Raw genomic sequence first — 16903 nt, 5'->3', positions numbered from 1 at the left:
ATACTTAAGCAAAGTGCCTTCCTTAAAGCGGATGCAAAATTCTTTAAAATGTTTGCTTAAAAGCCTGGGGGTGGGAAGGTCTGGATGGATATTTGAATTAAACTATATTCCAAAATGCAACTTCTATTGCTATTAAATCATAATTAGTTATACAATACTTTAATAATGTAACTTTCGTGTTATATTACCTTACTGTGAAGTGCTCTACAGTTGAATTTGGTTGCAAGTATAACATGATGGTAAGTATCTCTCCAGGACGTAGTGGTCGATCTGGAAGCCGGATAAAAATATTTGTATCCAAATGTTGTTCTTGCATCTGCTCAACCAAAACTGGTTGATATAAGCTAACACTACCAATCCTTAAAAGTGGATGTTGAGTTGGACCTTCACCTCCTCTCCGTGTATTTATATCATTTTGGCAGCTTCCAGTAGAGTCTGGTGAATGTAATGTGTAAAAAAGTTCTATTTGTTGGCTTTCTCCATTAAGGTCGGCTCCATCAGGGCTTGATTTCCTTCTCCCTATAGGTGCTGCTCTCCAGACAAACCAACTCTGAGGGAGTTCAGCCTGAGCAAGACATGTGGCAAGACTTCCTCGCAGACGACATGAGGTCTTGCGCTCTTGCGTCTCCTTAAAAACGTGAAGCCGAACACAGGGAAGACGCTCTGTGACACCAAAATCATCCCAATCACGCCCAGCTACATAAAAGAGCACCTGTACAAGTGGCTGGGTGGAAGGAACCTTTGTACGAATAATGTAAGCTCTTATTTTCCAGTTTACAGTTAGTCGATCAGGAACTTCTAAGATACTTGAAGGCTGAAGTAGTTCCTTTGGCAATACCTGTCCAGAAGCAAAAGGTCCCAGTGTGACATTCAATACTGGCAAATCCTTTGTTTGAAAAACCACAAAAGGCTCAGACCGCTCTAGCAGAGGCATACTTGAATTCCATGAGGGAAGTGGCCCTTCTTCTCGTAAAAAGAAGGCAAGACGGGTATTAGACAGGCGATAAATCACTGGTAGTATGGCAGATGGAGGCGGTGGCAGGGCTGTTGGGTGGATTGTAGGGAGCACTTTACAAGATGCTGAAAGAGAAAAATTAACAATTAGAAAACATAATAAAGGTAGATGTCAGAAAAGTAATTGTATGTCATGGACTTGTATTTTTCATGGCTGAGAACTTGATCATATTCAACATCATATTGTGAGATTATTCCATTCTACGAAGAACTTAGCCTTAATACTATATATAGGTATTGATACTTGCCTAAAATTAACACCCAGTTTTGCAAACAAGGAATATTGACAAGGTAGATTGATAGATTGATAGATAGATATATAGATAGATAGCATTGGAATAAACTTCACCTTTGAACTTTGAATTACCTTGGAGTGCTGCCTATTTTTGGATTTTTACATAGATAGATAGATAGTCTTGGTAATGTATGTGTAGAACAAAACTATGTTTATTTTGTTACTGCACTGATTTCAAGAGATGAAAGAAAAAAAATAGCAAGCTGATAAAATCACTGACGCATCTTTTCTAACAGCTAGAAATGTTCATAGATGCCATCACTTGGTGCTTAGTGCTCTGATGGTTTCTTTAACAGTTAGGTCCTGAATTCTAGCACAGGAAGATCCTTACAGCATGCAGAGTGGCTGAGGGGGGAGCTCTGTGTCAGCTAGCCTAATACTAAGTATTTTGCTACTTAGTATGCACACCCAGGCTCTTTGCTGAATGCAGATTCACCATTCTACAGAACTTGGCCAGAGCTCATCAGGGAGATGTGTTTGCCAGACGTACGAAGGACAGAGTTATTTTCTTAACCCACTTAGGCAACAAGCATACCAAACCCATCTCTGCAGTACACGTTTATGTGTCATAAATAAAAACTGCTGCTGCTCTTATGCTATGGGATTTCTAACCACGATTCCTTCACCCGAATGCAACTTACATAATACATTATCACAAACAGCTGCTACTGTCACCCCCAGTAAAATCACAGTTAAATGAGGACAATGTGACCATATTATATGTTCTGTTTCTATTTTTATCTATATGGTTTAACAAAATCAATGTATTTGCATACCACGCTATACATTATCAGTATAATTTTTTTAATGCAGCTCCTTAAATCCTCTTCACTCCATGTATTTCTTTCCAAGGTTTTCAGTGGTTCCGATGACTGCCATGGTCTCAAAGCCATGACTGCACTACTTTACAGCCTCATCACTATTACTTCTAGTATTGGGGGATATTGTGAGGATAAATGTAGCATATTAGCTTTGTCTGCTTGCCTGACGACTTCTTAGCACCCAAATACAATAACATAATGTCCTAAACTGCTAATAGTAATATTGTGTGCTATGTACTGGAAAGATGGCAAAAAATTCCAAATGTGGTGGAATTGGCAAAACAAAGTTGTGCCATATTGTGAAGGGCTTAATTTTTACGCCTTTCAATGTGTGATGAAAAGGACACCTCTCCTTTGAGCCAGTTCTATAGCAAAGATCCCAAATTTACATAGTTCAGTTATGTCTTAATACCAGGGGCGTAACTTGAGGGGGTGCAGAGGGTACTGTCGCAACTGGGCCCAAGAGGCTTAGGGGCCCATAAGGTGTCAATTATCCATATGAGGAGACAAGTATTATAAACCATAGATTATAGTCGGGGGCCTGGTACAGAATTTGCACTGGGGCCAGTCAACTTCAAGTTACGCCACTGCTTAATACCTACCCTATACACAAAGATAACAAAGTCTTTAAACAATTTTGAACAGTCCCTATAATGATGTCACGTCTTTGGAAGCTTCTGATTGATTTACTGCCAACTTCTTATTTTATAAGAGACACACCTGTGGATGTATTTTAAGGCATACCTGAAGCCCACTACTTCTTCGTGTATCATGCGGCTGTCTAAAGAAATCAGCCAAGATATCAGAAAGAGAATTGTCAATTATCAACAAGTACGGTTCTTCCTTAGGTTCTACGTCCAGATACAGGTGCCCTGTTCCTTTGTACAAACAATTATACCAAATGGCAATGTTCAGCCATAATACTCCTCAGGATGGATAGAGGTTTTGTTTTCTATAGATGAATGAGCTCTGGGCCAAAATGTGCATATCAACCCAAGAACCAAAGAAAAAGACCCTTTGAAAATGCTGGCTGAATCTGGTAAGGATGTGTCATTTTCCACAGTAATACAAGTACAATATAGGAAGAAGCCATTACTCCATAAGAAACATAAATATGTCCATAATGACCCTTGTAGCATTTGGAAGAAAATGGGAGAAGCTTGCAGGCCTGAGAATATTATCCCAACTGTGAAACACAGTGGCACCATTATGTTGTAGGGTTGTTTTGCTGCAGGATAGACTGGTGCACATCACAAAATAGATGGCATCATGGGGAAAGAACATTGGGGCACATTTAATAAGCTCTGTGCACCAGTTTTCAGTTGGACTTTTAGGTCCAAATTGTTTGCACACATATTTATTTATTATGGAGCAGCTGCTCTAGGCATTATATGACACAAATTGGGCCGTGTTCCAATTTATCATGCAAAGTCAGACAGAATTGTCTTGCACTCCCCATGTTAGAGGTGCACCAAAAAAAAAGTGTTGCACTCTGTCGGAGCTGTGCAGGAGGTGCCACATTCATGAAGATTGTGCACCAGAAATCCCTGCACTATATACAGGCAAACTGCATTCAGTATAGTTTGCACTGTTGTTAGTAAATGTTCCACATTATGTGGCAATACTGAAGTAAAATTTTAAACGTAACTGACAAAAATAGTTTTAGCACACAGGAGAGAGACTTTGTTTCAACTATACCTATATCATGCTTCTTGTTTCTTCCTAGCCTGAGATTTAGCCTCATATATCTATCAACTCTTGTTATAAAATCACATTCAGCTATTCCTGAAGTGTGGGCACTTCCTGGTTGTGATATCAGCTAAGGATAGTCAAGCCAGAGCACTAAGGGCATTCATATGAATCAGGACAGCATGTTTGTAATTGAACGACATGAAGGATGTGATAGTTCACATGCTTGTGATATCACTCCAGGTTCTGTTTTCTTGTACTCTACTATAAGCCCCCTCTCTTCTCCAGCCATCCTGTACAGTTCCCATGGTTACCAGAAAACATGACCAAAGTAAAGTAGCCTTGTGGGACATGGTAAAACCTCTGCTAGCTGCTAAAAGTCTACAGATAACTAATTACAGTAAATTAGAGAATTACATATTTTTGCTAAGCGCAGAGTTAGGCCAAATTTTTTATACTTTAACATCATGCAGGAAATTAAAGTGTGGATGCACATTGGTCTTCCAAAGTGAGAATTACCTGAACATACCGCTAAACTAGTTACAGAGGATAATAAAGTCAATGTTTTAAAGTAGTCATTGCAAAGCCCTGATCTCAATCCTATTGAAAATTTATGGGTAAAGCATAAAAGACAGGCAGCTACAAACATGGTTCAGTTACACCAGTTCTGTCTGGAGGAATGGGTCCAAATTCATATCAACTATTGTGAGAAGCTTGTGGAAAGTTATCCAAAATGTTTGACCCAAGTCATACTGTACAAGGGCAATGGTATCAAATACTAATGAAACATATGTAAAGTTTTGACTTGGCAAACATAAATAATTTTGGTAATCCTAATTGATCTAAAACTGGAAAAGTTTAGTTTGATTTCATGTCAGTGAGAAAAACATGCATATGTGTCTTTTTATATAGTGTATGTAAACCTCTTGCTTCAACTGTATATTCATGCTACAAAACTATGTAAACATATCAGCCTTCCAAACATAAAATTAATTTCACTGCCAAATGGATCAATAAATGAAAAGAAATATACAATAGAGCACCCTTAATCATTAAAGGGGTATTCTCATCTGGGCATTCACATTCAGTTTGATTAATCTGCATATATAAACATTTCTTCAATTAGATGTTATTAAAAAAAATGTTCCTGTGTGAAGATACTTTTCCATAAACGTAGTGATATGGTCCCTTAGAAACGAGATGGCTTCCTCGGATACGGCCACCTCTGCTGGAGGAATTGCACAAATAAACAAAAAGTTTTTGTATATGAAATATCTGAGAATTACTACATGTCCCACAGCCGTCCTGTAGTAATGATCGCTGAATACAGGTGGTCAGGCAGGGCTCAATAGTATATGTCTGGCCACTGCTACCCAAATGTGACGTGGTCGTAACCGAGGAAGCTATCTCGTTTCTAAGGGACAATATGGCTATGTTTATGTGAAATTATCTTCACACAGAAACATTTTTTTTAATAACATCCAATTGAAGAAATGTTTATATAGGGAAGATTAATGAAACTGAATGTGAATGCAGAGACGAGAATACCCCTTTAAATCAGTTTATAAGAAAATAAACCGTACATCTATAAAAAAAAAATGTATCAATTAAAGTAGCGCAAAACCATAAGTACATACTTTCAGGCATATTAATAGATATAAGTGGGCGAGACATACATTTCGCCTGCTTTGTCAAAGACTTCAGAAAATAGTCCACACTACTCCTGCACTAAATTTCATTAAACTACAGAAAAATAGAGTCAAATCTAGATAATTATAGGATAATAAATTCACTCATCTTGATGGGTTGATAGATCTCCAATCTCTTTGGCTTTCACATAACCTGGGGCAATTATATTCTCTGTGGAACAATATCATTGCAACCTCTCAACTAGTAATGTGTTTACCTGTAGTAGCTTGAAATATGACTGCTAGTACAGCAGTGACATCCAGAAGAAAGCTGGCAGCAAGGTGGTAATGACCTGTAAATGTGAAGAGTTTGTTCCCGAATGGCTGTGTAGTGACAGGGTAAAGGAGCTTGAAGGGTGCCAGAGGCAAGTTGGTTTGTGCACAGGTGCCAGCAGGAGGTTTACAGCTGTGGCAGTCACAACTCCTACTCCCTGCTACATCCAGTATGATGTTTTCCAATTTGATTACATGGCAAACACATTGTAATTGCTGGCACATCTCAAAAGGCTTAACAGGGAACTAAGCAGTAAACACATTCCCCCAACTATTATGAAGGCCAGCAAAATGGATGGAACTTTTGTGACAAGAATGAGAGGTCGGAATGACAAATAATGACAGAATGCGAGCCAAGGGGGAAGGAACCGGATCAAAGAGGCAAAATTAAACAACTTCAAGGAATGACATGAAAATACAACCATGAAACAATGAACAAGAAAGGAACGAAGCTGCTACAGAAGATAAAATATGGAAATGTGACTTGTCTGTAAATAAAAGCCTAGAAGTATGAAGTCAAATCCAAACGGTGCATATACATTTACTATTAGGTTATTGTTTATTCATGCTGAAAATTTTTAAGCAACTGATTACTATGGCCAACCCCTTGGTTAAGACAAAATAATGCTCCTATAACATAATAACTCATGTAAAGATCTCCAACTTTATGCTGCAGAATAGGTGGATTTATCTCTTACGCAGAGTAGAATAAAACAATATTGTTCTTTATGTTAAATGAAGATGAAGTATGGCTAAAGGTCTTAACAATGCTCAATGTACAAAATGTTTATTTATCTAGCTGGTATTTATGTGTTGATGACAGTTTTGTGATAGTCAATTTACCCCAGATTAAGTCGTGAGACCTCTTTTCTCTTCAAAAGTGATGCCCTCCCTTCTGGAGCAAAGACCACAATTGTATTTTTAAAGGTACAGAGGGAATGTGTGGAGCATTGTCGAGAGCAAAGTCCATCCATTCAAAACTGAGCAGATGTATATACACTATGAAGATTGAAAATGTAAAACTGCAAAAGACATGTATAATGCACATTAATAACATCTGTATGTTAAATATTTTGAAAAAATTAATAAAAACGTATATAAATAAAAACAAAAAACAGAGCAGATACAAGAGAAGATGCAACTCAATGCCAGGCAAGGCTGGGCAAGAATTGGCACCAGAATGCCCCTTTAGCTGCAGAGTTATGTGTCACGGCAGACACAGTGGGGGTCATTTACTAAGGGCCCGATTCGCGTGTTCCCGACGTGTTTCCTGAATATTTCCGATTTACAGCGATTTTCCCTTTATTGCCCCGGGATTTTGGCACACGCGATCGGATTGTGGCGCATCGGCACCGGCATGCACGCGACGGAAATCGGGGGGCGTGGCCGAGCGAAAACCCGACGGATTCGGAAAAACCGCCGCATTTAAAACAATAAAAGTGTCGCTTGGGACGCGCTTACCTTCACTTGGTCGGGCTCGGTGAACTTGAGTGTGTTCAGATGCTTTTCAGCGCAGCAGCGCCACCTGGTGGACGGCGAAGGAAATACCTTGATGAATCCCGGACGCGAATCCACCGCAGAGAACGCACCGCTGGATCACGAACGGACCGGTTAAGTAAATCTGCCCCAGAGTAACCGTACATAAAACTGGCACAAACACATCATAAATACACCGGCAAACAATTTGTACGTGTATTTCTATGCAAAGTGTGGCCCGTTTAATAAATGTGGCCCAATGAATGGCATAAAAATTTAAAAATGGTGGAATTGTGCTTTTTTATTTTGTTTTAAATATTTCACAGTAGATTGAAAGGTCAACAAAAACACAAAACTAATCCTCAAAATCTCTGCTTTGGGCATGTTTATGAAATAAATGGAAAAATACTGAAATAAGAAATGAAAAAGATCTAGCATGTAAAGGGATGAGTATGCCCAATGACATCCATGCACTCAGTGTTACAGTACATTTATGCAAAAGGACATGTCAATTATTATAACATTGACTTTTATTGTGTCATAGTAATGCTCTTTTCAACCCGCGGCTCCAGAGAGTTTAATAGTCATGTCACATGAAAACTTTATAGACAATAAAAAATAGCTCTTCACTATCCTAGACACATTTTCCGCTGGCAGGAAGATGCTACTTAAAGATTTCTTTTCACTGTAAGCCTCTGATCCAATTTTCACAACAACAAAACAAAAGAAATCTTACCAAATGAAATATTGAGTTAAATGAAATGTGTTTGTAATCTATTTTTCTTCATTTTTATACATTTGTAAAGATGGTTACTCCTCTAATCAGCTTTTATGATTGTAATTTGACAGGATAAATGACTGGAGTATAGACAGATAGTCTTCATAGAAAATGAAGTGTTGTGTGTATTTTACCTATAGGTAGTATGAATACTGATATAGGGCACAATGGTGGTGGGCAGCCTGTGCAGCCGTGTAGAATCCATACTTGGCTCCTTTGAAGCGAGATCATACACCTACAAAATAACCTCTACATTTCTTTGAAAATATTACAAACCTTGAAAACTCCTAGGTTCCTACAAGATAAAGCTGATACAAAGCTATAAGCATATGCCTATGAGGACATTTTTGTCTAGTTTTAACACTTTGGTATGGAAGCCCAGAAGATCACAAGATCATTCTGTACTGTACATGTCAGTTGGTCAGTGATTTCTCCATATAGCTTTATTGGATCATAAAAACTGTATTAACACATTGTTACAGTATATTTTACAAACTTCTGACAATTATAGGTCAAAGACCTTTAGGCACTGTGGCGGGGGTGTCTCTAGACCATATTTGTCACCAGATAAGCATATGTTGGCCCATTACGATTTTGTCCCATTTTCAGTGCTTAAAGGGCATCTACCACCAGGATGAAGGACTGTATGCAAATGAGCCTGAGGGGCTCTAGGATGCATAGGTGTTAATGGAGCATGGAGCCCCTCAGGCTCATTTGCATACACAGTGTTTCATCCTGGTGGTAGATGTCCTTTAAAGTGTTGTGGTATGTGGAACACGGTGCTAGGTTTCCTTTTGCATATATTTAAAACTCCTTCAAGGGAAAAAGAAGAAACATATCAACTGTTACTGTAGTTTGCTTGCAACAGTCTAAAACTGAGCAAAGAAAAACTGAGCAAAGAAACTTGTGGCAATAACAAAAATCCCATCCAAAAATCTAGTTTAAAAACTTGTGTAAAAAAAAAAAAAAAAACCTCCCCTGGTTCTCCCCGTTCTCAATCATTGTGGCTAGTATTTGAACTCTAGTGATTAAGCACAGAATACTTGAAATCTGTGCCCTTGGGCTTTAATATAACAGTAAACTGCATACACATGAATAGTTCAGTAATAAAGGTCATATCAAATAGAACAGTAAGATTTTTCATTCATCTGTCCTGTTCCAACTTATTGCAATTTTAAGATTTTTTTTGGACTGAAAATAGCAAGAATATTAAATACTGACTCATTTTGTTGAAATAAATACAATAGAGATCAGAAAACATGAATTTTTAAAAAGAAAGTAAAGTATGTTATAGCAGTCAATAAAAAACACTGTTACCAGCTCCTCACACTGAGAGCAGAATGGACAATAAAACATATCATTTACAGTGCTACTCAGCTGTAATTCTCACCAGCAATTCCAAAACCAACATACAATAAATATAAATATTATATTACAGGCTATACAGTATATATATATATATATATATATATATATATATATATATATATATGGAAAACTCTTTTAGAATGCAGACCCGCATGGAGCATTGGAAGCCTTTTGATGGAGCAGAAGTTTTTAATCCTCTGGGTTTGTACTTCAACTTTTTGCATCCTTTGTGTATGCAGAGCCGATTCTAGCATGTTTGCTGCCTGAGGCGAATATTGAAAATGCTGTTCCCCCTGGCACCCAATAATACTACCTCACACACTAGTAGTTAGTCTTTAGACACAAACATTAGTGACCTCTAGTACCTTACAGGTGATGATCAGCCTGCCCCCCCCCAGTATTTACAGCCTGACACCCCAGTATATACAGCCTGCCCCCCATATTTGCAGCCTGCCCCCCAGTATATACAGCATCCCGCTCCCCACTATATACAGCCAGTCCCCCCCTGTATATACAGCCTGCCCCCCAGTATATACAGCCTGCCCCCCACCAATATATACAGCCTGCCCCACCAGTATATACAGCCTGCCCCCCCAGTATATACAGCCTGCCCCCCCAGTATATACAGCCTGCCCCCCTCAGTCTACATAGCCTGCCCCCCCTCAGTATACATCGCCTGCCCCCCAGTATATACAGCCTGCCCCCCTCTGTATACATAGCCTTCCCCCCAGTATATACAGTCTGCCCCCCTCGGTATACATAGCCTGCCCCCCTCAATAAAAATAGCCTGCCCCCTAGTATATACAGCCTGCTGCCCCTCAGTATACATAGCCTGCCCCCCTAGTAGACATAGACTGACCATCCCTCAGTATATACAGCATGCCCCCCTCAGAATATATATATTGTATATACAGAATATTGGATGATTCACCCATTTATACTAGTTACACAACTCAATTGCTAGTAACAAATAACGGAATTATCCAATAGCTATTCTTCTCTGCCGCAGAGTACTTTTGTGTTCTGAATAGGTTGCTATCTGAGAGCCATTATTGAGAACAAGAACATGGGTTTGATAAAATGCAACATCCCTAGGAAAGAATCACAACAAACACAATAGTAAATGTGAAGCTGAAACCTGTGGGTTTGGCCAACATTTATCTAACCTGTAGCCTCATTTAGAAAGGATGATATGCCAAAAAGCTGCATATTGTAGCTCAGTAATTGTTCTATGCATGTAATATGTATTATCATATTTTAATTCTAGATTGAGTCCCTTAAAGCAGTCACCATTAAATACTGGCACAATTAAAAGGACATGGTACATTTTTAATGTAGAAAGGAAAGTTACCCATAATGAAACCCTATGCACTAAGGGTTTCTTGTAAAATATTACTTATTTATAAGATCAGTGGAGGAGACCTTGTGTTTGTTCAGACTTCACAATTAATAAAGCTTGTGCATGTAGTGTATTAAGTAAATATGCATAGCATTATGTAAATGCATGTGCCTTGGGAGCCTTCATGTACTTTGAAACTTGGATTTTAAATGAATGCCATGTTACTGACCACATCAAAGCTTCTATGCAATAAAGAAAGTATCAGAAACATTGATCCTTATGTCAACATACATGCATAATAGACCAGTAATCCTGCAACGTGCCATATATGAACTGCAGGTAGACTACTGATGAAGAATGTAGTAAAGTATATATACATACATACCTTACAAGCTTTCTGCTAATGCATTTCTATTTCTCAGTGATCTTGTTAGATAAATATACATTGTAGCCATCTAAGAAGCTTTAGTTTATTGCTGCCAGAGGAGAATTGGCTCTGATACCTGTGTTAACATCAGGTAAAACAACTGATTAGTGCAGATGCTGGGTTTCGGGGATCCACCACCATCACCACTTAGATGTTTTAGTATACATTTTCATCCAATCCCTTTAAGAATCTCTATAATCTGACAAATGTTGTTTCCGAAATTGAACTGTTTTAGAACCTGATACAAACAATAGTTTTGGTCACCATAAAGAGCCTTGCTGCCACTGTGGTGAACGGGGTAAGGCAGAATGGTAACAAACAATTGCAATTTCTATCCTCAATATTAATTTAATCTTTTTAAATTAAATTTGACCCTTTCACATGGTTGAAGACTAAGCAGATTTAGAATGCAGTATACAACCCTATAAGAGTAAATAATAATTAACTTTTATTTGTATTTCACCAATATTATATTATTATAAATGATAATTACTTAAAGGAAACCTACCACTTGAAGTGGCAGGTATAAGAGGGAACTACCGAGCACCAGCTCAGGGTGAGCTGGTGCTGGAGCTTATTTTTGTCAGTGTTTTAAACCGCAGTATCGCGGTTTAAAACACTTTTTAAACTTTATGGCCGGAGCTGCTTCGTCGCACGGAGGTACGCGCTCGGCGCACCATGAACGCAACCGCGCACGCGGCTACATAGGAAGTGAAGGAGAGCCGTGCGCACGGTCGCGCGCATGGTGCGCCGAGTGCGTACCTCCCTGCGCCAAAGCAGCTTCGGCCATAAAGTTTAAAAAGTGTTTTAAACCGCGATACTGCGGTTTAAAACACTAACAAAAATAAGCTGGTGCTCGGTAGTTCCCTCTTATACCTGCCACTTCAAGTGGTAGGTTTCCTTTAAGTAAAGTAATAGTATTTATAGAATATCCATTATTTTTCCCTTCGGCGATATATTAAAGGGGTTGGCCACTTACCTGTCCCTGAACAATCGCCCTGCCAGGACCTTATGATAGTATTAATGCACATAAGATCCTGGCAGGGTGATTGCTCATGGACAAATAAGACCATATGAGCCTCCATCTGCAGCCATTTTATGGTCAGGTAGGTCTGGCTGATGAGGTAAAAGACAGGAGTCTTCACTTTACATATCAAGAAAGCAGTGCCGCACTATTAATAGATCTATATGGGTAAATTACCTAATATCCTGCCCCCTAACACTTACAAAAACATTACAAAAAACAGTTGAAGTGGTCAACCCCTTTAACTTTCAGTAATGTGGGTCATATGTAAAATATCACAATTAGATGTTTATGATTGTAATACAACTGCAATATTTTTCTCACATATAAACTCAATGTACAATGAACTTATACAGTATGTTTACACTAAACAGAGCTTTGATACTACTTTAGAGTCATTTGGCATTACCTACTACTTGTGCCACTATTTGTGGCAAGTGTTAATTTTCTATATGTGTAGCTGTTCAAGGGCAAAGTAGATAAGCGTCCATCTTAAAACCAGACATAATGAGGGGGATTTATTACCTGTGTCGTAGGATACGACTGTGGTGTTTCCGACTAGCTGTCGGCTTCTACACTGTAATAGATTAATGTGGCGCATAGACATAATTCATTTGATGTACAGCAGTACAATATGTGTGACAAAAAAATAAGATTATTATTCTTGACGAAGGGCGATAACAAATGAAGCAGAAGGTCCGGATTGTCGGTGATTATGTCAGAATCAGGTCGGTTAGCCATATTAAATTCCCCTCAATGTATTTTATTGCTCAAAAGTACTGGTGGAGTGCTATTCACAGGTAAGATGGGTAAACTAGTGATGTGGACCTACTGTATTCTACTGAATTTGATAACTTGGCATCCACCAATGTAAAAAAAAATTATACAGCCTTACCGCTTTAAATGCCTCATAGCCAATTTTTTTTAAGTATTCTGTAAAACGTCACCAGAAAAAAAAAATAATTTCATGCTACAGCTATCCTCTACTGAGTATTTCTTTTTAGAAATTCTACGATATAGCTCCGGATTAGATATACAGAACCATTAAAATCTAAAGGAAAAAGCACTGATTCTTAAAAAGTTCCACCAAACTGGCACAGGTACAGAGACAGTTTGTGGCTAGAGAAATGGTAGTAATAGCGTGCGGTTACATCAGTGTAAAACATCATCTTGTAGCCAATCTTGTATCATTCCAGTTTCATCCATATGTCAAGAAATCTAAGTCGCTGTGTGGGGGACCCAATCACATCTATGGCATTTTCAATAAAGTCACTTCAAAAGCATTCAAACCCCTATGCAGTTTCAAGTGGTTTTGAAGCACCTTTGAAGTTGAGAAATTTTGAAGTTGAAAATGCTTAAAATTGTGACTTTTTTTCTAAGGACTTTTGAAGTGCTTGTCTGCGAACACCTGAGATAGAGACTTGACTTTGTATGAACAGTACAATAGAAATGTCAGTGTTTCTAGAAGTCATAATCTGAAGTTTTTGGCAAAAAGTTAGCAGCTTTCAATCTGTATGTATATGCGATAAACCTAATGAATAGCCTATATTAACACTGACACATATGATAGAATATTATCTAGGTCATGTGTCTAAGGAAACACCTACACGTGGCATATTGGAGCAGCCAATCACCATCCCATGACTGCATCATGTAAAGAGAAAAACAGCATGTAGTTATGGAATCAAAAGCTCAGCAAACAGAGAAAAAAAATTGTAAAGAAAATAAGATACACATTGAGAAGCCTCGGTGTATGATACCTTGTAGTGGCTAATTAGTATATCACAAAGCAAATGGCAAATATTCTGTACTGTTGTTCTTCATCATTTCGTATTTTCCACAGAAATAAGTAACAAGCATTTTAAAAGATCAAAGCTGAGGAATTTCACAGTAATTCTTGTTGAAAATATTATGGCGTTTGTGTCCTCCGGTCACTCCACTATGTAATGGTCAAGGATATGTGTTTGGCAGTATATGGGAAGGAAGTGATCGTAATGATAGTTGATCTGTAACGCACTTGTATTTGTGTCTTTGATCTCAGTGTAGTGATTTTGTCAATTACCTTCTATTCTGCTGAAATGGGAAAATATACTATGTAAATAGCTCTTCAGTCGCACATGGGCCCATCTCTTCCAGGCAGAGAGAACAGCATTTATCATGATAACAAGCTTTAAGCATCAAGCTTACAACAATGTCTGGTGCCACTTACACAGTTTAGTTGGTTAAAGTCTGCCAATATAATATGAAATCACAGAGAGGCTGGTAATGTCTTTTATTTGCTTCAGTTACATCATTTTTGTAGTTTACTACAAAGTTAACCTCCCAAGTCATTTAAACAGCTAAAAATCTGCATTAGAGTTAGGTCATACATTTTATTTTGTAATGTGCAGAATGAAAATTTGTGTTGTGTCCTGAAATCTACACAGACTATTTTCCTCTGTAAATCTGTGTTTAGAAACCACAATCCCTTCCACTAAACTTTAGTTTACTGAAACCTTTCAGATGGAACATCCAACCTTCCAGATGGAACATCCCCAGTAGATCTCTGTTTTGCATGAACTTATCTTAATAGTTAATGAGTATATGTTACCCACGCATACAACCTAGGGATAGCTAGAAAGCCCTGGATCATAGATTGTTTTCTACACTAGCCAATTCTCAAAATTATCAGCAGATGTGGGCATCTGGGATCGCTACTTTGCATATTTTTCCCATGTTTCATGACCTGCAAGTAAGCCTCCAATACCCAGCTAGATCTCTTCAATATCAACTAGTGTCAGGCTTCAGGGGTAGTGGACCCACTGGACCACCACGGACGATGACCCAGTGGTACCCGGTCTTCACCAGACCCTGCCAGGTCGTTCCATAGGTGTGACTTTGGTCAAGGTGGCAGCCAAGACGAGGTACAAAGTCAGAAGGCAAGTTCTCGGTCGGGGACAGGCGGCAAAGGTTCAAGGTCAGAGGCGGAGCAGAAGGTCAGGGCTGGCGGTGGAAGAGCGTAAATGGGAACATGTCCAGGGTTACAACAGGAGATCAAAACACAGATAAATGGCAACGGAACAAGCTTTCTCTTAGGCATATAGCAAGAAGTTCGGATGGGGAATGCTGGGAGAGGCAGGCTTTTATTCAATTCCAGGAAATGGCCAGCGCCAATAATGTGTATATATATATATATATATATATATATATATATATATATATATATATAAAATAACCAAAAAATATGATATACTGAACTAAAGACATCCAATGATAAAAGATAACCTTCAACAGAACATACTGAATCTTTTATGAGTAAGTTTAAGCCAAACAATATTGTTTAATTTATTAAGGAAGAAGCCGTCCAGCTTTATTCACCTTTGATGTAGCCAATGGAGAATATAAAAAGGAGAGGGAATTCTTACCAGGTCTGTGTGAGAGCCCTGCAGATCAATAATCTATTTGCTTTCTACAATTCTAGAATAAAGTGTCCCATTAAAAGCAATAAGGTGATACGTGCTTAGTGAGGCTAGCCACGTTAACTGGAAAATCCAGTAATCATTCACTTGTTATGGTTTTTAAAGCTATAAGAATGAAAGAAAAAAGAAAGTTGTCCACAGAGGGATGTACGCACACATGATCTGACCAGGAAATAAAGCAGTAGTGCATTAAAATGCTAAACCTTTCCTGGAATAAGAGAGAAATTCAATCTAAACTCAAAATCTCAAAAAAAGTTGTCCGGATGAGCACTGAACAATAGTATTCTGCCGAATTCTCTTAGAACCCAGAGTAATGACCTCACACGGATATGTGTCAGAAGAGTTTGAAGTAATTTGTGACCTGTAAACTACAATTTTCTCTAGGGAAAGGACAGACCCCCAGGAAAAGCAACCATCCTGCCATCACACTTTCTTAATAATCGAGGATCACTAGGACCCTCAAAGATTTGCATGATCAAAGAGCTTCTACAACACTGGTTTGGCTGTCATATGCATACATGGTTGGTCGATGCTGCAGCCAATCACTGGCCTCAGTGGGTACCTCCACACCTATGGCACATGAATGACTGATCGTAGAAATTACCTGCAAAGTGCAAAAGACCATTATACATCTTTATCAAGTCACAACTGTAGAGCTGCATGATAGATCTCTAAGCTACTGAAAAGCCAAAAGGACAAAATAATAATTCTACCCAGCTTACACACTACCTGTGCTGTCTCTAATAGTACTTATTATTTCCCCCTGGGGGTATAATGTATTTTACCCTATCTGGGTTGGCTGTGGATTAACCAGTGCTAGTGTCCTTTTAATGAGACACAGCATCTGTCTCCTGGATGGCTAGTAGTTGCATATTCTTTCTGATTGTGTCTGCAGAACAGCCTATAGATACCAATGTATTAAAAAATAAGTGCGTGAGAGCGGGATGACGTGAGGACGTGACGTAATCCCGGCTCCTCCTCCTCGCCCCGTAGAGCACCCGCAGCATGATGGGAGGTCACCTCTGACAGGACGCGCGGTCCACGGACCAGACCTCGCTGCCCCGTGGGAAGCTGAACTGGAGCGGAGCTGTGATCCGCGAGGATCTCGGCAGAACAGGTTACGGCGCCTGGAGCAGCGGACACCAGCTCCCCTCTTCCTGATAGCTGCGGTAGTCCCTCAAAGTGAAACAACAGCAAGATGACGGCGGGTGAGCGTGGCAGGAGCCATGCTGACCGGCCGCTCGGCTGAAGCA

General features: G+C 39.0%; 1 protein-coding gene across 1 annotated transcript in view; it reads right to left on the bottom strand.

Annotated features, from left to right (window-relative positions):
* The window catches only part of TMEM132E (transmembrane protein 132E), a 304419-nt gene that overhangs the window by 62036 nt on the left and 225480 nt on the right, over positions 1 to 16903 (bottom strand). The window contains exon 3 of the mRNA XM_072136232.1: positions 189 to 1080. Within this exon, the coding sequence (XP_071992333.1) occupies positions 189 to 1080 (892 nt within the window). The remainder of the gene's footprint in view (positions 1 to 188; positions 1081 to 16903) is intronic.

Source organism: Engystomops pustulosus, chromosome 2 (assembly GCF_040894005.1).
Source record: "Engystomops pustulosus chromosome 2, aEngPut4.maternal, whole genome shotgun sequence".
NCBI classification, from domain to species: domain Eukaryota; kingdom Metazoa; phylum Chordata; class Amphibia; order Anura; family Leptodactylidae; genus Engystomops; species Engystomops pustulosus.
This window is presented reverse-complemented; position numbering and strand designations above follow the sequence as displayed.